Here is a 22,139-nt window from a genome sequence, read left to right as displayed (position 1 = left end):
AATGTGAGGTTATCCACTTTGGTGGCAAAAACAGGAAGGCAGATTATTATCTGAATGGCAATAGATTGGGAGAAGGGGAAGTGCAACGAGACCTGGGTGTTCTTGTGCACCAGTCGCTGAAGGTAAGCATGCAGGTGGTTAAGAAGGCAAATGGTATGTTGGCCTTCGTAGCAAGAGGGTTCGAGTACAGGAACAAGGATGTCTTGCTGCAGTTGTACAGGGCCTTGGTGAGACCACACCTTGAGTATTGTGTGCAGTTTTGGTCGCCTTGCCTGAGGAAGGACGTTCTTGCCATGGAGAGGGTGCAGCGAAGATTCACCAGGCTAATACCTGGGATGGCAGGAATGACGTATGAGGAGAGATTGGGTCGATTAGGCTTGTACTCGCTGGAGTTTAGAAGAATGAGAGGGGATCTCATTGAAACTTATAACATTCTGACAGGACTGGACAGACTAGATGCAGGAAGGATGTTCCTGATGGTCGGGGAGTCCAGAACCAGGGGTCACAGTCTAAGGATAAGGGGTAAGCCATTTAGGACAGAAATGAGGAGGAATTTCTTCACCCAGAGAGTGGTGAACCTGTGGAATTCTCTACCACAGAAGGCAGTAGAGGCCAATACATTAAATATATTCAAGAAGGAGTTGGATATATTTCTTGAGGCTAAAGGGATCAAGTGATATGGGGAGAAGGCAGGGACCGGGTACTGAATTTGGATGATCAGCCATGGTCTCATTGAATGGCGGAGCAGGCTCGAGGGGCCGAATGGCCTACTCCTGCTCCTATCTTCTATGTTTCTATCCCTGAATATAATCGCTCAACATTTGGTGGCCGTGCCTTCTGTTGCCTCGGCCCCGAGCTCTGGAATTCCCTCCCTAAACCTCTCCACCTCGCTACCTCTCTTTCCTCTTTTAAGACGCTCCTTAAAACCTACCTCTTTGACCAAGTCAACTGCCCTAACAGCTCCTTATGTGGCTCGGTGTCAATTTTTGTTTGATGCCGCTCCTGTGAAGCGTCTTGGGACGTTTTACTACGTTAAAGGTGCTATATAAATGCAAGTTGTTGTTGTTGGTATACATCTATATTTATGTATACCTTATTTGGGTCCACATTATTGTGTATGCCCTTAATTTTAAAATAACAAAACTTGCATTTCTGCAGCGCCTTTCACAACCTCAGGACGTCCCAAAGTGCTTTACAGCCAATTAAATACTTTAGAAGTGTAGTCGCTGTTGCATTGTACAGCAAGCTGCAATAAAAAGCAGTGTGACAAACTGTTTTAGTGATGTTAGTTGAGGTATAAATATTGACCTCAGAACTCCCCAGTGCTCTTGTTCCAATAATGTCTGTGGGATCTTTCACGTCCACCGGAGGGGGCAGACGGGGCCTCGGTTAAACGTCTCATCTGAAAGACGGAACCTCCGACAGTGCAGCACTCCCTCAGTACTGCCCCTCCGACAGTGCAGCGCTCCCTCAGTACTGCCCCTCCGACAGTGCAGCGCTCCCTCAGTACTGCCCCTCCGACAGTGCAGCGCTCCCTCAGTACCGCCCCTCCGACAGTGCAGCGCTCCCTCAGTACCGCCCCTCCGACAGTGCAGCACTCCCTCAGTACTGCCCCTCCGACAGTGCAGCGCTCCCTCAGTACTGCCCCTCCGACAGTGCAGCGCTCCCTCAGTACTGCCCCTCCGACAGTGCAGCGCTCCCTCAGTACTGCCCCTCCGACCGTGCAGCGCTCCCTCAGTACTGCCCCTCCCACAGTGCAGCGCTCCCTCAGTACTGCCCCTCCCACAGTACTGCGCTCCCTCAGTACTGCCCCTCCGACGGTGCAGCGCTCCCTCAGTACTTCCCCTCCGACAGTGCAGCGCTCCCTCAATACCGCCCCTCCGACGGTGCAGCGCCCCCTCAGTACTGCCCCTCCGACAGTGCAGCGTTCCCGCAGTACAGCCCCTCCGGCAGTGCAGAGCTCCCTCAGTACTGCCCCTCCGACAGTGCAGCGCTCCCTCAGTAATGCCCCTCCGACAGTGCAGCGCTCCCTCAGTACTGCCCCTCTGACAGTGCAGCGCTCCCTCAGTACTGCCCCTCCCACAGTGCAGCGCTCCCTCAGTACTGCCCCTCTGACAGTGCAGCGCTCCCTCAGTACTGCCCCTCCGACAGTGCAGCGCTCCCTCAGTACTGCCCCTCCCACAGTGCAGCGCTCCCTCAGTACTGCTCCTCCGACGGTGCAGCGCCCCCTCAGTACTGCCTCTCCGACAGTGCAGCGCTCCCTCAGTACTGCCCCTCCGACAGTGCAGCGCTCCCTCAGTACTGCCCCTCCGACAGTGCAGAGCTCCCTCAGTACTGCCCCTCTGACAGTGCAGCGCTCCCTCAGTAATGCCCCTCCGACAGTGCAGCGCTCCCTCAGTAATGCCCCTCTGACAGTGCAGCGCTCCCTCAGTACTGCCCCTCTGACAGTGCAGCGCTCCCTCAGTACCGCCCCTCCGACAGTGCAGCGCTCCCTCAGTACTGCCCCTCCGACTGTTCAGCGCTCCCTCAGTACCGCCCCTCCGACAGTGCAGCGCTACCTCGGTACTGACCCTCCGACAGTGCAGCGCTCCCTCGGTAATGCCCCTCTGACAGTGCAGCGCTCCCTCGGTAATGCCCCTCTGACAGTGCAGTGCTCCCTCAGTGCTGCCCCTCCGAGTGTCAGCCTAGATTTTGTGCACAAGTCCCTGGAGTGGGACTCGAATCCACGACCTTCTGACTCAGAACAAAGAGTGCAACCAACTGAGCCAATCAGCTTTCCGCCCCGCCACAGTACTGAAACGGCCCTAATTAAAGTCACAAACGACATCCAATGTGACCGTGACAAAGATAAACTATCCCTCCTCGTCCTGTCTGCAGCCTTTGACACAGTTGACCACTCCACCCTTCTCCAACGCCTCTCCCCCATCGTCCAGCTGGGTGCGACTGCACTCGCCTGGTTCCATTCTTCTCTCTCCAGTCGTAGCCAGAGAACCACCTGCAACAAGCGGCTTCTCTTCCCACTCCCGCACTGTTACCTCTGGAGTCCCCCAAGGATCTATCCTTGGCCTCCTCCTGTTTCTCATCTGCATGCTGCCCCTCGGCGACATCATCCGAAAACACAGCGTCAGGTTCCACATGTGCGCGGACGATGCCCAGCTCTACCTCACCATCACTGAAGGCCGTGCCTTCAGCTGCCAAGGCCCTAAGCTCTGGAATTTACTCTCGAAACCTCTCCGTCTCTCTTAACCCCTTTAAGATGCTCTTTAAAACGTATCCCCTGCTAATATCCCCTCTTTTGGCTTTGTGTGAATTTTTGTTTGATTATATTTCTGGTGAAACACCTTGGAACGTTTGTTCTAAGAATTCAGTATCAATGCAGATTGTTGTTTTTCATGGAGAATGTGCAAAATAAGATTCACAAGGATGATACCAGAACTGAGAGGTTAGAACTATCAGGAAAGATTGAACAGACTGGGGCTCTTTTCTCCAGAAAAGAGAAGGCTGAGAGGTGACCTGATAGAGATCTTTAAAATTATGAAAGGGTTCGATGGGTTAGACGTGGAGAAGATGTCTCCACTTGCGAGGGAGACCAGAACTAGCGGACATAAATAAGAGCATAAGAAGTAGGAGCAGGATTAGGCCATACGGCCCCTCGGGCCTGCTCCGCCATTCAATAGGATCATGGCTGATCCGAACCTAGACTCACGTCCACTTCCCTGCCCTCTCCCTGTAATCCCTAATTCCCTTATCAGCTAGGAAACTGTCTATCTCCGTTTTAAATTTATTTAATGTCGCAGCTTCCACAGCTCGCTGGGGTAGCAAATTCCATAGATTTACTACCCTCTGAGTGAAGAAGTTTCTCCTCATCTCAGTTTTGAAAGGGCAGCCCCTTATTCTAAGATTATGCCCCCTAGTTCTAGTCTCACCCATCAGTGGAAACATCCTCACCGCATCCCCCCGATCAAGTCCCCTCACAATCTTATATGTTTCGATAAGATCACCTCTCATTCTTCTGAACTCCAATGAGTAGAGGCCCAACCTACTCAACCTTTCCTCATAAGTCAACCACCTCATCTCTGGAATCAACCGAGTGAACCTTCTCTGAACCGCCTCGAGAGCAAGTGTATCTTTTCTTAAATATGGAAACCAAAACTGCACGCAGTATTCCAGGTGTGGCCTCACCAATACCCTGTATAACTGCAGAAAGACTTCCCTGTTTTTATACTCCATCCCCCTTGCAATAAAAGCCAGGATTCCATTGGCCTTCCTGATCACCTGCTGTACCTGCATACTAACCTTCTGTGTTTCATGCACCAGGACCCCCAGATCCCTTTGTACTGTAGCACTTTGCAGTTTCTCTCCATTTAGATAATAACTTGCTCTTTGATTTTTTCTGCCAAAGTGCATAACCTCACACTTTCCAACATTATATTCCATCTGCCAAATCTCTGCCCACTCACTTAGCTTGTCGATGTCCTTTTGCAGGTTTTTTATGTCCTCCTCACTCACTGCTTTCCCTCCCATCTTTGTATCGTCGGCAAACTTGGATATGTTGCACTCGGTCCCCTCCTCCAAATCGTTAATATAGATTGTAAAGAGTTGGGGTCCCAGCACTGACCCCTGCAAGAACACCACAAGTTACTGATTGCCAACCCGAGAATGAACCATTTATCCCAACTCTCTGTTTTCTGTTAGATAGCCAATCTTCCACCCATGCCAGTATATTACCCCCAATCCCGTGATTTTTTAATCTTGATCAGTAATCTTATAATAAGGTAGTCACTAATAAATTCAGTAAGGAATTCAGGAGAAACTTCTGAACCCAGAGAGTGGTGAGAATGTGGACCTCGCTACCACAGGGAGTGGTTGAGGCGAATCAGATAGATGCAGTTAAGGGGAAGCTGGATAAGCACATGAGGGAAAAGGAATACAAAGATCTGTTGATGGGTGAGATGAAGGCTGATGGGGAGCGGGGAAGTAAGATGGGAGGAACTCATGTGGAACATAAACACTGGCATAGACCTGCTGGGCCAAATGGTGTAAATCCTATGTAATAGTACGTATCTTATTAGTGGCTTAGCCCTGTATATTATGGGATGTACGCTTCACTTGAGGCATATTATGGGATGTCCCTCTTCAGGCATATCATAGGATGTCTCTCTCTGTGTGTATATTATGGGATGTCTCTCTCTCTGTGGGTATATTATGGGATGTCTCTCTGTGGGTATATTATGGGATGTCTCTCTGTGGGTATATTATGGGATGTCTCTCTCTGTGGGTATATTATGGGATGTCTCTCTGTGGGTATATTATGGGATGTCTCTCTCTGTGGGTATATTATGGGATGTCTCTCTGTGGGTATATTATGGGATGTCTCTCTCTGTGGGTATATTATGGGATGTCTCTCTCTGTGGGTATATTATGGGATGTCTCTCTCTCTGTGGGTATATTATGGGATGTCTCTCTCTGTGGGTATATTATGGGATGTCTCTCTGTGGGTATATTATGGGATGTCTCTCTCTCTGTGGGTATATTATGGGATGTCTCTCTCTGTGGGTATATTATGGGATGTCTCTCTGTGGGTATATTATGGGATGTCTCTCTGTGGGTATATTATGGGATGTCTCTCTCTGTGGGTATATTATGGGATGTCTCTCTCTGTGGGTATATTATGGGATACCTCTCTGTGGGTATATTATGGGATGTCTCTCTCTGTGGGTATATTATGGGATGTCTCTCTGTGGGTATATTATGGGATGTCTCTCTCTGTGGGTATATTATGGGATGTCTCTCTCTCTCTCTGGGTATATTATGGGATGTCTCTCTCTCTGTGGGTATATTATGGGATGTCTCTCTCTGTGGGTATATTATGGGATGTCTGTGGGTATATTATGGGATGTCTCTCTCTGTGGGTATATTATGGGATGTCTCTCTCTGTGGGTATATTATGGGATGTCTCTCTGTGGGTATATTATGGGATGTCTCTCTCTGTGGGTATATTATGGGATGTCTCTCTCTCTCTGTGGGTATATTATGGGATGTCTCTCTGTGGGTATATTATGGGATGTCTCTCTCTCTGTGGGTATATTATGGGATGTCTCTCTCTGTGGGTATATTATGGGATGTCTCTCTCTCTGTGGGTATATTATGGGATGTCTCTCTGTGGGTATATTATGGGATGTCTCTCTGTGGGTATATTATGGGATGTCTCTCTCTGTGGGTATATTATGGGATGTCTCTCTGTGGGTATATTATGGGATGTCTCTCTCTGTGGGTATATTATGGGATGTCTCTCTGTGGGTATATTATGGGATGTCTCTCTCTGTGGGTATATTATGGGATGTCTCTCTCTGTGGGTATATTATGGGATGTCTCTCTCTCTGTGGGTATATTATGGGATGTCTCTCTCTGTGGGTATATTATGGGATGTCTCTCTGTGGGTATATTATGGGATGTCTCTCTCTCTGTGGGTATATTATGGGATGTCTCTCTCTGTGGGTATATTATGGGATGTCTCTCTGTGGGTATATTATGGGATGTCTCTCTGTGGGTATATTATGGGATGTCTCTCTCTGTGGGTATATTATGGGATGTCTCTCTCTGTGGGTATATTATGGGATACCTCTCTGTGGGTATATTATGGGATGTCTCTCTCTGTGGGTATATTATGGGATGTCTCTCTGTGGGTATATTATGGGATGTCTCTCTCTGTGGGTATATTATGGGATGTCTCTCTCTCTCTCTGGGTATATTATGGGATGTCTCTCTCTCTGTGGGTATATTATGGGATGTCTCTCTCTGTGGGTATATTATGGGATGTCTGTGGGTATATTATGGGATGTCTCTCTCTGTGGGTATATTATGGGATGTCTCTCTCTGTGGGTATATTATGGGATGTCGCTCTGTGGGTATATTATGGGATGTCTCTCTCTGTGGGTATATTATGGGATGTCTCTCTCTCTCTGTGGGTATATTATGGGATGTCTCTCTGTGGGTATATTATGGGATGTCTCTCTCTCTGTGGGTATATTATGGGATGTCTCTCTCTCTGTGGGTATATTATGGGATGTCTCTCTCTGTGGGTATATTATGGGATGTCTCTCTCTGTGGGTATATTATGGGATGTCTCTCTGTGGGTATATTATGGGATGTCTCTCTCTGTGGGTATATTATGGGATGTCTCTCTCTGGGTATATTATGGGATGTCTCTCTCTGTGGGTATATTATGGGATGTCTCTCTGTGGGTATATTATGGGATGTCTCTCTCTGTGGGTATATTATGGGATGTCTCTCTGTGGGTATATTATGGGATGTCTCTCTCTCTGTGGGTATATTATGGGATGTCTCTCTCTGTGGGTATATTATGGGATGTCTCTCTCTGTGGGTATATTATGGGATGTCTCTCTCTGTGGGTATATTATGGGATGTCTCTCTCTGTGGGTATATTATGGGATGTCTCTCTCTGTGGGTAGATTATGGGATGTCTCTCTCTGTGGGGATATTATGGGATGTCTCTGTGGGTATATTATGGGATGTCTCTGGGTATATTATGGGATGTCTCTCTCTGTGGGTATATTATGGGATGTCTCGCTGTGGGTATATTATGGGATGTCTCTCTCTGTGGGTATATTATGGGATGTCTCTCTCTGTGGGTATATTATGGGATGTCTCTCTCTGTGGGTATATTATGGGATGTCTCTCTGTGGGTATATTATGGGATGTCTCTCTGTGGGTATATTATGGGATGTCTCTCTCTGTGGGTATATTATGGGATGTCTCTCTGTGGGTATATTATGGGATGTCTCTCTCTCTCTGTGGGTATATTATGGGATGTCTCTCTCTGTGGGTATATTATGGGATGTCTCTCTGTGGGTATATTATGGGATGTCTCTCTGTGGGTATATTATGGGATGTCTCTCTCTGTGGGTATATTATGGGATGTCTCTCTCTGTGGGTATATTATGGGATGTCTCTCTGTGGGTATATTATGGGATGTCTCTCTCTCTGTGGGTATATTATGGGATGTCTCTCTCTGTGGGTATATTATGGGATGTCTCTCTCTGTGGGTATATTATGGGATGTCTCCCTCTGTGGGTATATTATGGGATGTCTCTCTCTCTGTGGGTATATTATGGGATGTCTCTCTCTGTGGGTATATTATGGGATGTCTCCCTCTGTGGGTATATTATGGGATGTCTCTGTGGGTATATTATGGGATGTCTCTCACTCTCTGTGGGTACATTATGGGATGTCTCTCTCTCTGTGGGTATATTATGGGATGTCTCTCTCTCTCTGTGGGTACATTATGGGATGTCTCTCTCTCTGTGGGTATATTATGGGATGTCTGTCTCTCTGGGTATATTATGGGATGTCTCTCTCTCTGGGTATATTATGGGATGTCTCTCACTCTCTGTGGGTACATTATGGGATGTCTCTCTCTCTGTGGGTATATTATGGGATGTCTCTCTCTCTGTGGGTATATTATGGGATGTCTGTCTCTCTGGGTATATTATGGGAAGTCTCTCTCTCTGGGTATATTATGGGATGTCTCTCTCTCTGTGGGGAAATTATGGGATGTCTCTCTCTGTGGGTATATTATGGGATGTCTCTCTCTCTGTGGGTATATTATGGGATGTCTCTCTCTGTGGGTATATTATGGGATGTCTCTCTCTGTGGGTATATTATGGGATGTCTCTCTCTGTGGGTATATTATGGGATGTCTCTCTCTCTGGGTATATTATGGGATGTCTCTCTGTGGGTATATTATGGGATGTCTCTCTCTGTGGGTATATTATGGGATGTCTCTCTGTGGGTATATTATGGGATGTCTCTCTGTGTGTATATTATGGGATGTCTCTCTCTCTGTGGGTATATTATGGGATGTCTCTCTCTCTGGGTATATTATGGGATGTCTCTCTCTGGGTATATTATGGGATGTCTCTCTCTGGGTATATTATGGGGTGTCTCTCTCTGTGGGTATATGATGGGATGTCTCTCTCTGTGGGTATATTATGGGATGTCTCTCTCTCTGTGGGTATATGATGGGATGTCTCTCTCTGTGGGTATATTATGGGATGTCTCTCTGTGGGTATATTATGGGATGTCTCTCTCTGTGGGTATATTATGGGATGTCTCTCTGTGGGTATATTATGGGATGTCTCTGTGGGTATATTATGGGATGCCTCTGTGTGTATATTATGGGATGTCTCTCTCTGTGGGTATATTATGGGATGTCTCTCTCTCTGTGGGTATATTATGGGATGTCTCTCTGTGGGTATATTATGGGATGTCTCTCTGTGGGTATATTATGGGATGTCTCTCTGTGGGTATATTATGGGATGTCTCTCTCTGTGGGTATATTATGGGATGTCTCTCTGTGGGTATATTATGGGATGTCTCTGTGGGTATATTATGGGATGTCTCTCTGTGGGTATATTATGGGATGCCTCTCTGTGGGTATATTATGGGATGTCTCTCTCTCTGTGGGTATATTAAGGGATGTCTCTCTCTGCGGGTATATTATGGGATGTCTCTCTCTGTGGGTATATTATGGGATGTCTCTCTCTGTGGGTATATTATGGGATGTCTCTCTCTCTGTGGGTATATTATGGGATGTCTCTCTGGGTATATTATGGGATGTCTCTCTCTGTGGGTATATTGTGGGATGTCTCTCTCTGTGGGTATATTATGGGATGTCTCTCTGGGTATATTATGGGATGTCTCTCTCTGTGGGTATATTATGGGATGTCTCTCTCTGTGGGTATATTATGGGATGTCTCTCTCTGTGGGTATATTATGGGATGTCTCTCTCTGTGGGTATATTATGGGATGTCTCTCTCTGTGGGTATATTATGGGATGTCTCTCTCTGGGTATATTATGGGATGTCTCTCTCTGTGGGTATATTATGGGATGTCTCTCTCTGTGGGTATATTGTGGGATGTGTCTCTCTGTGGGTATATTATGGGATGTCTCTCTCTGTGGGTATATTATGGGATGTCTCTCTCTGTGGGTATATTATGGGATGTCTCTCTCTGTGGGTATATTATGGGATGTCTCGCTCTGTGGGTATATTATGGGATGTCTCTCTGTGGGTATATTATGGGATGTCTCTCTATGGGTATATTATGGGATGTCTCTGTGGGTATATTATGGGATGTCTCTCTCTGTGGGTATATTATGGGATGTCTCTCTCTGTGGGTATATTATGGGATGTCTCTCTCTGTGGGTATATTATGGGATGTCTCTCTCTCTCTGGGTATATTATGGGATGTCTCTCTGTGGGTATATTATGGGATGTCTCTCTCTGTGGGTATATTATGGGATGTCTCTCTGTGGGTATATTATGGGATGTCTCTCTGTGGGTATATTATGGGATGTCTCTGTGGGTATATTATGGGATGTCTCTCTGTGTGGGTATATTATGGGATGTCTCTCTCTGGGTATATTATGGGATGTCTCTCTCTGGGTATATTATGGGATGTCTCTCTCTGTGGGTATATTATGGGATGTCTCTCTGGGTATATTATGGGATGTCTCTCTCTGTGGGTATATTATGGGATGTCTCTCTGTGGGTATATTATGGGATGTCTCTGGGTATATTATGGGATGTCTCTCTCTGTGGGTATATTATGGGATGTCTCTCTCTGTGGGTATATTATGGGATGTCTCTCTCTGTGGGTATATTATGGGATGTCTCTCTGTGGGTATATTATGGAATGTCTCTCTCTGTGGGTATATTATAGGATGTCTCTCTCTGTGGGTATATTATGGGATGTCTCTCTCTGTGGGTATATTATGGGATGTCTCTCTCTGTGGGTATATTATGGGATGTCTCTCTCTGGGTATATTATGGGATGTCTCTCTCTCTGTGGGTATATTATGGGATGTCTCTCTCTCTGTGGGTATATTATGGGATGTCTCTCTGGGTATATTATGGGATGTCTCTCTCTCTGTGGGTATATTATGGGATGTCTCTCTATGGGTATATTATGGGATGTCTCTCTCTCTGGGTATATTATGGGATGTCTCTCTGTGGGTATATTATGGGATGTCTCTCTGTGGGTATATTATGGGATGTCTCTCTCTGTGGGTATATTATGGGATGTCTCTCTGTGGGTGTATTATGGGATGTCTCTCTCTGTGGGTATATTATGGGATGTCTCTCTCTGTGGGTATATTATGGGATGTCTCTCTCTGTGGGTATATTATGGGATGTCTCTCTCTGTGGGTATATTATGGGATGTCTCTCTCTGTGGGTATATTATGGGATGTCTCTCTCTGTGGGTATATTATGGGATGTCTCTCTCTGTGGGTATATTATGGGATGTCTCTCTCTGGGTATATTATGGGATGTCTCTCTGTGGGTATATTATGGGATGTCTCTCTGTGGGTATATTATGGGATGTCTCTCTCTCTGTGGGTATATTATGGGATGTCTCTCTCTGTGGGTATATTATGGGATGTCTCTGTGGGTATACTATGGGATGTCTCTCTCTGTGGGTATATTATGGGATGTCTCTCTCTGTGGGTATATTATGGGATGTCTCTGTGGGTATATTATGGGATGTCTCTCTGTGGGTATATTATGGGATGTCTCTCTCTGTGGGTATATGATGGGATGTCTCTCTGTGGGTATATTATGGGATGTGTCTCTGGGTATATTATGGGATGTCTCTCTCTGTGGGTATATTATGGGATGTCTCTCTCTCTCTGGGTATATTATGGGATGTCTCTCTCTGTGGGTATATTATGGGATGTCTCTCTCTCTGGGTATATTATGGGATGTCTCTGTGGGTATATTATGGGATGTCTCTCTCTGGGTATATTATGGGATGTCTCTCTCTCTCTGGGTATATTATGGGATGTCTCTCTCTGTGGGTATATTATGGGATGTCTCTCTCTCTCTGGGTATATTATGGGATGTCTCTCTCTGTGGGTATATTATGGGATGTCTCTCTCTCTGGGTATATTATGGGATGTCTCTCTCTCTCTCTGTGGGTATATTATGGGATGTCTCTCTGTGGGTATATTATGGGATGTCTCTCTCTGTGGGTATATTATGGGATGTCTCTCTCTGTGGGTATATTATGGGATGTCTCTCTGTGGGTATATTATGGGATGTCTCTCTCTGTGGGTATATTGTGGGATGTCTCTCTCTGTGTGGGTATATTATGGGATGTCTCTCTGTGGGTATATTATGGGATGTCTCTCTCTCTGGGTATATTGTGGGATGTCTCACTCTGTGGGTATATTATGGGATGTCTCCCTCTGTGGGTATATTATGGGATGTCTCTCTCTCTCTGTGGGTATATTATGGGATGTCTCTCTCTCTGTGGGTATATTATGGGATGTCTCTCTCTCTGTGGGTATATTATGGGATGTCTCTCTCTGTGGGTATATTATGGGATGTCTCTGTGTGGGTATATTATGGGATGTGTCTCTCTCTGTGGGTATATTATGGGATGTCTCTCTCTCTGGGTATATTATGGGATGTCTCTCTGTGGGTATATTACGGGATGTCTCTCTCTGTGGGTATATTATGGGATGTCTCTCTCTGTGGGTATATTATGGGATGTCTCTCTCTGTGGGTATATTATGGGATGTCGCTCTCTGGGTATATTATGGGATGTCGCTCTCTGTGGGTATATTATGGGATGTCTCTCTCTGTGGGTATATTATGGGATGTCTCTCTCTGTGGGTATATTATGGGATGTCTCTCTCTGTGGGTATATTATGGGATGTCGCTCTCTGTGGGTATATTATGGGATGTCTCTCTCTGTGGGTATATTATGGGATGTCTCTCTCTGTGGGTATATTATGGGATGTCTCTCTCTGTGGGTATATTATGGGATCTCTCTGTGGGTATATTATGGGATGTCTCTGTGGGTATACTTTGGGATGTCTCTGTGGGTATATTATGGGATGTCTCTCTCTGGGTATATTATGGGATGTCTCTCTGTGGGTATATTATGGGATGTCTCTCTCTCTGTGGGTATATTATGGGATGTCTCTCTGTGGGTATATTATGGGATGTCTCTCTCTGTGGGTATATTATGGGATGTCTCTCTGTGGGTATATTATGGGATGTCTCTCTCTGTGGGTATATTATGGGATGTCTCTCTCTGTGGGTATATTATGGGATGTCTCTCTCTGTGGGTATATTATGGGATGTCTCTCTCTGTGGGTATATTATGGGATGTCTCTCTCTGTGGGTATATTATGGGATGTCTCTCTCTGTGGGTATATTATGGGATGTCTCTCTGTGGGTATATTATGGGATGTCTCTCTGTGGGTATATTATGGGATGTCTCTCTGGGTATATTATGGGATGTCTCTCTCTGTGGGTATATTATGGGATGTCTCTGTGGGTATATTATGGGATGTCTCTCTGTGTGGGTATATTATGGGATGTCTCTCTCTCTGTGGGTATATTATGGGATGTCTCGCTCTCTGGGTATATTATGGGATGTCTCTCTCTGTGGGTATATTATGGGATGTCTCTCTGTGGGTATATTATGGGATGTCTCTCTCTGTGGGTATATTATGGGATGTCTCTCTCTGTGGGTGTATTATGGGATGTCTCTCTCTGTGGGTATATAATGGGATGTCTCTCTGTGGGTATATTATGGGATGTCTCTCTGTGGGTATATTATGGGATGTCTCTCTCTGTGGGTATATTATGGGATGTCTCTCTCTGTGGGTATATTATGGGATGTCTCTCTCTGTGGGTATATTGTGGGATGTCTCTCTCTGTGGGTATATTATGGGATGTTTCTCTCTGTGGGTATATTATGGGATGTTTTCTCTGGGTATATTATGGGATGTCTCTCTCTGGGTATATTATGGGATGTCTCTGTGGGTATATTATGGGATGTCTCTGTGGGTATATTATGGGATGTCTCTCTCTCTGTGGGTATATTATGGGATGTCTCTCTGTGGGTATATTATGGGATGTCTCGCTCTGTGGGTATATTATGGGATGTCTCTCTCTGTGGGTATATTATGGGATGTCTCTCTCTGTGGGTATATTATGGGATGTCTCTCTCTGTATATTATGGGATGTCTCTCTGGGTATATTATGGGATGTCTCTCTGTGGGTATATTATGGGATGTCTCTCTCTCTGGGTATATTATGGGATGTCTCTCTCTCTGGGTATATTATGGGATGTCTCTCTCTCTGGGTATATTGTGGGATGTCTCTCTCTGTGGGTATATTGTGGGATGTCTCTCTGTGGGTATATTATGGGATGTCTCTCTCTCTGTGGGTATATTATGGGATGTCTCTCTGTGGGTATATTATGGGATGTCTCTCTCTGGGTTTCTTATGGGATGTCTCTCTCTATGGGTATATTATGGGATGTCTCTCTCTGTGGGTATATTATGGGATGTCTCTCTGTGGGTATATTATGGGATGTCTCTCTCTGTGGGTATATTATGGGATGTCTCTCTGTGGGTATATTATGGGATGTCTCTCTGGGTATATTATGGGATGTCTCTCTGTGGGTATATTATGGGATGTCTCTCTGTGGGTATATGATGGGATGTCTGTCTCTGTGGGTATATTATGGGATGTCTCTCTCTGTGGGTATATTATGGGATGTCTCTCTCTGTGGGTATATTATGGGATGTCTCTCTCTGTGGGTATATTATGGGATGTCTCTCTGTGGGTATATTATGGGATGTCTCTCTGTGGGTATATTACGGGATGTCTCTCTCTGTGGGTATGTTACGGGATGTCTCTCTCTGTGGGTATATTATGGGATGTCTCTCTCTGTGGGTATATTATGGGATGTCTCTCTGTGGGTATATTATGGGATGTCTCTCTCTGTGGGTATATTATGGGATGTCTCTCTCTGTGGGTATATTATGGGATGTCTCTCTCTGTGGGTATATTATGGGATGTCTCTCTCTCTGTGGGTATATTATGGGATGTCTCTCTCTGTGGGTATATTATGGGATGTCTCTCTCTGTGGGTATATTATGGGATGTCTCTGGGTATATTATGGGATGTCTCTCTCTGTGGGTATATTATGGGATGTCTCTCTCTGTGGGTATATTATGGGATGTCTCTCTCTGGGTATATTATGGGATGTCTCTCTCTCTGTGGGTATATTATGGGATGTCTCTCTGTGGGTATATTATGGGATGTCTCTCTCTGTGGGTATATTATGGGATGTCTCTTTCTGTGGGTATATTATGGGATGTCTCTCTCTGTGGGTATATTATGGGATGTCTCTCTGTGGGTATATTATGGGATGTCTCTCTCTGTGGGTATATTATGGGATGTCTCTCTGTGGGTATATTATGGGATGTCTCTCTCTGTGGGTATATTATGGGATGTCTCCCTCTGTGGGTATATTATGGGATGTCTCTCTCTGTGGGTATATTATGGGATGTCTCTCACTCTCTGTGGGTACATTATGGGATGTCTCTCTCTCTCTGTGGGTATATTATGGGATGTCTCTCTCTCTGTGGGTATATTAAGGGATGTCTGTCTCTGTGGGTATATGATGGGATGTCTCTCTCTCTGGGTATATGATGGGATGTCTCTCTCTCTGTGGGTATATTATGGGATGTCTCTCTCTGTGGGTATATTATGGGATGTCTCTCTGTGGGTATATTATGGGATGCCTCTCTGTGTATATTATGGGATGTCTCTCTCTGTGGGTATATTATGGGATGTCTCTCTCTCTGTGGGTGTATTATGGGATGTCTCTCTGTGGGTATATTATGGGATGTCTCTCTCTGTGGGTATATTATGGGATGTCTCTCTGTGGGTATATTATGGGATGTCTCTGTGGGTATATTATGGGATGTCTCTCTGTGGGTATATTATGGGATGCCTCTCTGTGGGTATATTATGGGATGTCTCTCTCTCTGTGGGTATATTATGGGATGTCTCTCTCTGTGGGTATATTATGGGATGTCTCTCTCTGTGGGTATATTATGGGATGTCTCTCTCTGTGGGTATATTATGGGATGTCTCTCTCTCTGTGGGTATATTATGGGATGTCTCTCTCTGTGGGTATATTATGGGATGTCTCTGGGTATATTATGGGATGTCTCTCTCTCTGTGGGTATATTATGGGATGTCTCTCTCTGTGGGTATATTATGGGATGTCTCTCTCTGTGGGTATATTGTGGGATGTCTCTCTCTGTGGGTATATTATGGGATGTCTCTCTGGGTATATTATGGGATGTCTCTCTCTGGGTATATTATGGGATGTCTCTCTCTGTGGGTATATTATGGGATGTCTGTCTCTGTGGGTATATTATGGGATGTCTCTCTGTGGGTATATTATGGGATGTCTCTCTCTGTGGGTATATTATGGGATGTCTCTCTGTGGGTATATTGTGGGATGTGTCTCTCTGTGGGTATATTATGGGATGTCTCTCTCTGTGGGTATATTATGGGATGTCTCTCTCTGTGGGTATATTATGGGATGTCTCTCTCTGTGGGTATATTATGGGATGTCTCGCTCTGTGGGTATATTATGGGATGTCTCTCTCTCTGTGGGTATATTATGGGATGTCTCTCTCTGGGTATATTATGGGATGTCTCTCTCTGTGGGTATATTATGGGATCTCTCTCTCTGGGTATATTATGGGATGTCTCTCTCTGTGGGTATATTATGGGATGTCTCTCTCTGTGGGTATATTATGGGATGTCTCTCTGTGGGTATATTATGGGATGTCTCTCTCTCTGGGTATATTATGGGATGTCTCTCTCTCTCTGGGTACATTATGGGATGTCTCTCTCTGTGGGTATATTATGGGATGTCTCTCTGTGGGTATATTATGGGATGTCTCTCTGTGGGTATATTATGGGATGTCTCTCTCTGTGGGTGTATTATGGGATGTCTCTCTCTGTGGGTATATTATGGGATGTCTCTCTCTGTGGGTATATTATGGGATGTCTCTCTCTGTGGGTATATTATGGGATGTCTCTCTGTGGGTGTATTATGGGATGTCTCTCTCTGTGGGTATATTATGGGATGTCTCTCTCTGTGGGTATATTATGGGATGTCTCTCTCTGTGGGTATATTATGGGATGTCTCTCTCTGTGGGTATATTATGGGATGTCTCTCTGTGGGTATATTATGGGATGTCTCTCTGTGGGTATATTATGGGATGTCTCTGTGGGTATATTATGGGATGTCTCTCTCTGTGGGTATATTATGGGATGTCTCTCTCTCTATGGGTATATTATGGGATGTCTCTCTGTGGGTATATTATGGGATGTCTCCCTGTGGGTATATTATGGGATGTCTCTCTCTCTGTGGGTATATTCTGGGATGTCTCTCTCTCTGTGGGTATATTATGGGATGTTTCTCTCTCTGTGGATAGATTATGGGATGTCTCTCTCTGTGGGTATATTATGGGATGTCTCCCTCTCTGTAGGCATTTTATGGGCTGTCTCCCTCTCTGTAAGCATTTTATGGGCTGTCCCCTTCTCTGTCGGCATTTTATGGGCTGTCTCCCTCTCTGTAGGCATTTTATGGGCTGTCTCCCTCTCTGTAGGCATTTCATGGGCTGTCTCCCTCTCTGTAGGCATTTCATGGGATGTCTCCCTCTCTGTGGGCATTTCATGGGATGTCTCTCTCTCTGTAGGCATTTTATGGGACGTCTCCCTCTCTGTAGGCATTTCATGGGATGCCTCCCTCTCCGTCGGCATTTCATGGGATGCCTCCTGTCATAGGCCTCCATTGCATTCGCTGTTTGTACTCACTGTCCAGATAATGCTCCAGGTACATCCCCGCCGCCATCTTGGCTCCTTGTTGTCAGGGGCGGGTCCGTTGCGACCCCGACCCCCCAGCCCCTCGCACCGGAATGGCGGTGCAAGTACTGGCAGAGCGGCCCCGGGGCGGTCGCCACCTTTGTTGGCAGCGGGGGGAGGAGGGGAGGGAAGGGAGAAGCGGAAAATGGCGGCGCCGTGCTGGCAGGACGCCTGCGCAGTCCGCCCAGGTGACGCTCCGCAGCATCGCCGCCATTACTGGCAGCATCGCGGGCCGAGGCGCGCCTGCGCACTCTGAAGCCAGTCCGGCCCTTGCGGGAACGCGCCTGCGCACTCTGAAGCCAGTCCGGCCCTTGCGGGAACGCGCCTCCGCACGGTCGGTCTTTGAAGCCATTTGGAACATGGTGAGGAAAGCGGGGTTTCCATGGAAACCACCAGAGGCCGCCATTTTCTCACTTGGTTCTTTCTGCCTGAGTTTATCGTTTCCTTTTATCCATTTATTAGCCACGCCGTCCCAGAATAAACACCCGTCCTGAGCAATCGGCCCCCCTCGGTCGAACTGGCAGGGGGCACGGCCCACCTCCGCCCCGAAGAGCCAATTGGTCGAATGGCAAGCGGACGGTTGGCCTCCCAGTTCCGCTCACGCCCTTTGCACCTTATCGCCATTTTCTTCAGCTATCAATTTCAATTCAATTCAAATCGCTTTATTGGCATGACAAGGTACATCTTATGTTGCCAAAGCATCAAAAAACATTTATGGTTGAACACAAACACAGATCTATCCATACAGTATATAAACAGATATATCCCTGAGTGTATAAATATACATTCATATAATTTATATATACTCTTTTATATTTACTGGTTGTCCCTCTGTTTATGGCAAGCTGTAACATAGTGTGCCGCTAAGGTTACACAATTTCTCTCTTCCCCTAGTAGGTATGGGAGTTTTTGGTCGTCATTCAAATTTCTGAATTCCGGGCATAATTTTGTGAATTTTGGGTAGAAATTCTCCCTTATGCCCTGATATTTTCCACAAGCTGTGAGGAAGTGCATCTCTGTCTCCACCACCCACTGACTGCAGTGAGAGCATATCCTGTCCTCTCTTGGTAGCCGGGTCTGCCTGTGTCTACCTTTTTCGATGGCCAGGCTATGTTCACTTAGTCTGTACATTGTCAAGGTTTTTCTCAGTTTGCTATCCTTTACCATGGTCAGGTAATCAGCCATGTTGTATTGTCTGTTTAGGGCCAAGTAGCAATTGAGTTTGTTTTGGGTTTTTGTTGTTTCTGCCCAATATGAGATATTTTTCCTTTTGCTTAGTGACGATTGTGTTGGGTCGAATTCTTTGTGTTACGCTGTCACTGTCCTGGGGCTGGTTATTGTTAGTAGTTACTTCACTGAGTCCCAGGACTAGTTGACTGTGGGTATTCTTCTTTATGGTCCTCTCTTGGCATTTCAGGGCTTTGTAATGATAGCAGTGGGGGTTGCTCATTTTTAGGTGTTTCCAAAATTTGGTGGCTCTTTTTTGGATAGTGATTATTAATGGATATTGGCCTAGTTCTGCCCTGCATGCATTGTTTACGGTTTTCCTTTGAGTCCGGAGGATACTTTTACAGAATTCTGCATGTCGGATCTCAATTGGATGTTTGTCCCATTTTGCAAATTCTTGTTGTGTTAGCGGTCCGCACACAACAACAGTTCGCGGATGACACGAAAATTGGTGGGGTGGTAAATTGCGAGGAGAAAAGCCTCAGGCTACAGGACGATATTAACGGGTTGGTCAGATGGGCGGAAAAGTGGCAAATGGAATTTAACCCGGAAAAGTGCGAGGTGATGCATTTTGGACGGACAAATAAGGCAAGGGAATACACAATGAGTGGTAGGACCCTAGGAAGTACAGAGGGTCAGAGGGACCTTGGTGTACATGTACATAGATCCCTGAAGGCAGCGGAACAGGTAGATAAGGTGGTTAAAAAGGCTTATGGGATACTTGCCTTCATTAGCAGAGGCATAGAATATAAGAGCAGGGAGGTTATGATGGAGCTGTACAAAACGCTGGTGAGGCCACAGCTGGAGTGCTGTGTGCAGTTCTGGTCGCCTCACTATAGGAAGGATGTGATTGCTTTGGAGAGGGTGCAGAGAAGATTCACCAGGATGTTACCTGGGATGGAGCGCCTCAGCTATGAAGAAAGACTCAACAGGCTGGGGTTGTTTTCCTTGGAGCAAAGGAGGCTGAGGGGGGACCTGATTGAGGTGTACAAAATGATGAGGGGCATAGATAGGGTGGATAAAGAGGAACTTTTCCCCTTAGTAGGGGGGGTCAATAACAAGGGGGCACAGATTCAGGGTAAGGGGCAGGAGATTTAGGGGGGATTTGAGGAGGAACTTTTTCACCCAGAGGGTGGTTGGAAGCTGGAACTCACTGCCTGAAAGGGTGGTAGAGGCAGGAACCCTCACAACATTCAAGAAGCATTTGGATGAGCACTTGAAATGCCATTGCGTACAAGGCTATGGACCAAATGCTGGAAAATGGGATTAGACTGGACAGGGAGGGATGGGCGGCGCAGACATGATGGGCCGAAGGGCCTCTTTCTGTGCTGTAAAACTCTATGACTCTATGACCTCACTGCCATAGAGTGCAATTGGTTCAATTACTGATTTAAAAATTTTGAGCCAAATGCTAATTGGGATTTCTATTTGGATTGATTTTTTAATGGCATAGAAAGCCCTTCTTGCTTTCTCTTTCAGTTCATTCACAGCCAGATGAAAATTTCCCGTAGAACTGATTTTTAAGCCCAAGTATGTGTAGTCAGTGGTTTGTTCAATTTTAGTTGTTCCTAGTGTGAAATTTATTTTGGGTCCCTGATGTCTGGATCTTTGCTGGAACACAAGGACTTTGGTTTTTTGGGGGTTTATTGTCAGGGCCCAGGTCTGACAGAACGACTCCAGCAGATCCAGGTTCTGCTGTAGACCCTCCTTAGTTGGTGACAGCAGAACCAGGTCATCTGCATAGAGGAGGAATTTAACCTTGGATTCATATAGGGTGAGGCCGGGTGCTGTAAATTGTTCAAGTAGTTTTGCCAATTCATTTATGTAAATATTAAAGAGTGTCGGTGAGATGGGCGAGCCCTGCGTCACACCACGCCCCTGTGGGAAGTATTTTGTTTGTTTGTCTCCAATTTTAACTGCACATTTATTGTTTGTATACATTGATTTAATTACATCATATGTTTTTCCCCCTACACCACTTTTGATAAGTTTCAGGAATAGACCGTCATGCCAGATGGAATCGAAAGCCTTCTGGAAATCGATAAAGCAGGCAAAAATTTTGCTTTTGTTTTGATGAACATGTTTGTCAATTAGGGTCTGTAGGGTGAAGATATGATCTGATGTTCTATAGTTTGGTAGGAATCCAATTTGGCTTTTACTCAAGACATTGTGCTCCTCAAGGAAGTTTATAAGTCTTTTGTTTATGATACTACAGAATACCTTCCCCAGGTTGCTGTTTACACAGATGCCTCGATAGTTATTTGGGTCAACTTTGTCCCCACTTTTGTATATGGGCGTTATGAGTCCTTTGTTCCAGATATCAGGGAAGTAACCGACACTCGGAACCAACACTCGCTGCTTGATCCCGCAATGAGCTTCCGTCTCCCCCCCATCCCAATATCCGCTCCATCACTAAAGCCGCCTATTTCCACCTCCGTAACATCGCCCGACTCCCGCCCCTGCCTCAGCTCATCCGCTGCTGAAACCCTCACGCTCCCTCCGGGCCCGACTATTCCAACGCTCATGTGGCCGACCTCCGGTCTTTCACCCTCCATAAACCACAGCTCATCCAAAGCTTTGCTGCCCGTACCTTAAGTCGAACCAAGTCCCGTCCATCCATCAGCCCCTGTGCTCGCTGACCTCCCGGTCCGGCAACACCTTGATTATAAAATTCTTCATCCTTGTTTTCAAATCCCTCCATGGCCCTTGCCACAACCACCCCCACCCCCCCCACCCCCACCAACCTTTGTAAACTCCACCAGCCCCACCACCCCCCAATATCAGCACTCAAACCAATTCTAGCCTCGCTCGCATTCCTGATTTTAATCCCGCAACCACGGGCAGCCATGCCTTCAGCTGTCTAGACCCAAGAATTCCCTCTCTAAACCTCTGTCTCTAAAACCTACCTCTTTGACCAAACTTAAGGTCACCTGCCTTATGCCTCCTTCTTTGGCCCAGTGTCAATTTTTGTCTGATTTACGGTCCTGTGAAGCACCTTGGGACGTTTTATATGTTAAAGGTGCTTGGCAATGCAAGCTGATGTTGCTGAATGTTCCCACACTCACCGTAACCCAAAGAACAATGGCTGCCATTTATCACACCCTATCTCGGGTCAGGAACACCGACAGTGCACGT

General features: G+C 46.1%; 1 protein-coding gene across 2 annotated transcripts in view; it reads right to left on the bottom strand.

Moving 5' to 3' along the window:
* LOC147091287 (inhibitor of growth protein 4) overlaps nt 1-17,925 on the bottom strand; it is a 40,176-nt gene extending 22,251 nt beyond the window's left edge. For both annotated transcript variants that reach the window (XM_085976709.1, XM_085976710.1), the window contains exon 1: nt 17,730-17,925. In XM_085976709.1, the coding sequence (XP_085832835.1) occupies nt 17,730-17,766 (37 nt within the window). In that variant the 5' untranslated portion in view covers nt 17,767-17,925. The remainder of the gene's footprint in view (nt 1-17,729) is intronic.
* Between the last annotated feature and the right edge of the window lie 4,214 nt (nt 17,926-22,139).

Source organism: Somniosus microcephalus, unplaced genomic scaffold, assembly GCF_052327205.1.
Source record: "Somniosus microcephalus isolate GS21.2 unplaced genomic scaffold, FLI_Smic_1.0 unresolved_chr3, whole genome shotgun sequence".
Classification (NCBI taxonomy): domain Eukaryota; kingdom Metazoa; phylum Chordata; class Chondrichthyes; order Squaliformes; family Somniosidae; genus Somniosus; species Somniosus microcephalus.
Note: the sequence above shows the minus strand (reverse complement) of the source record. Positions and strands in the feature narration are given on the sequence as shown.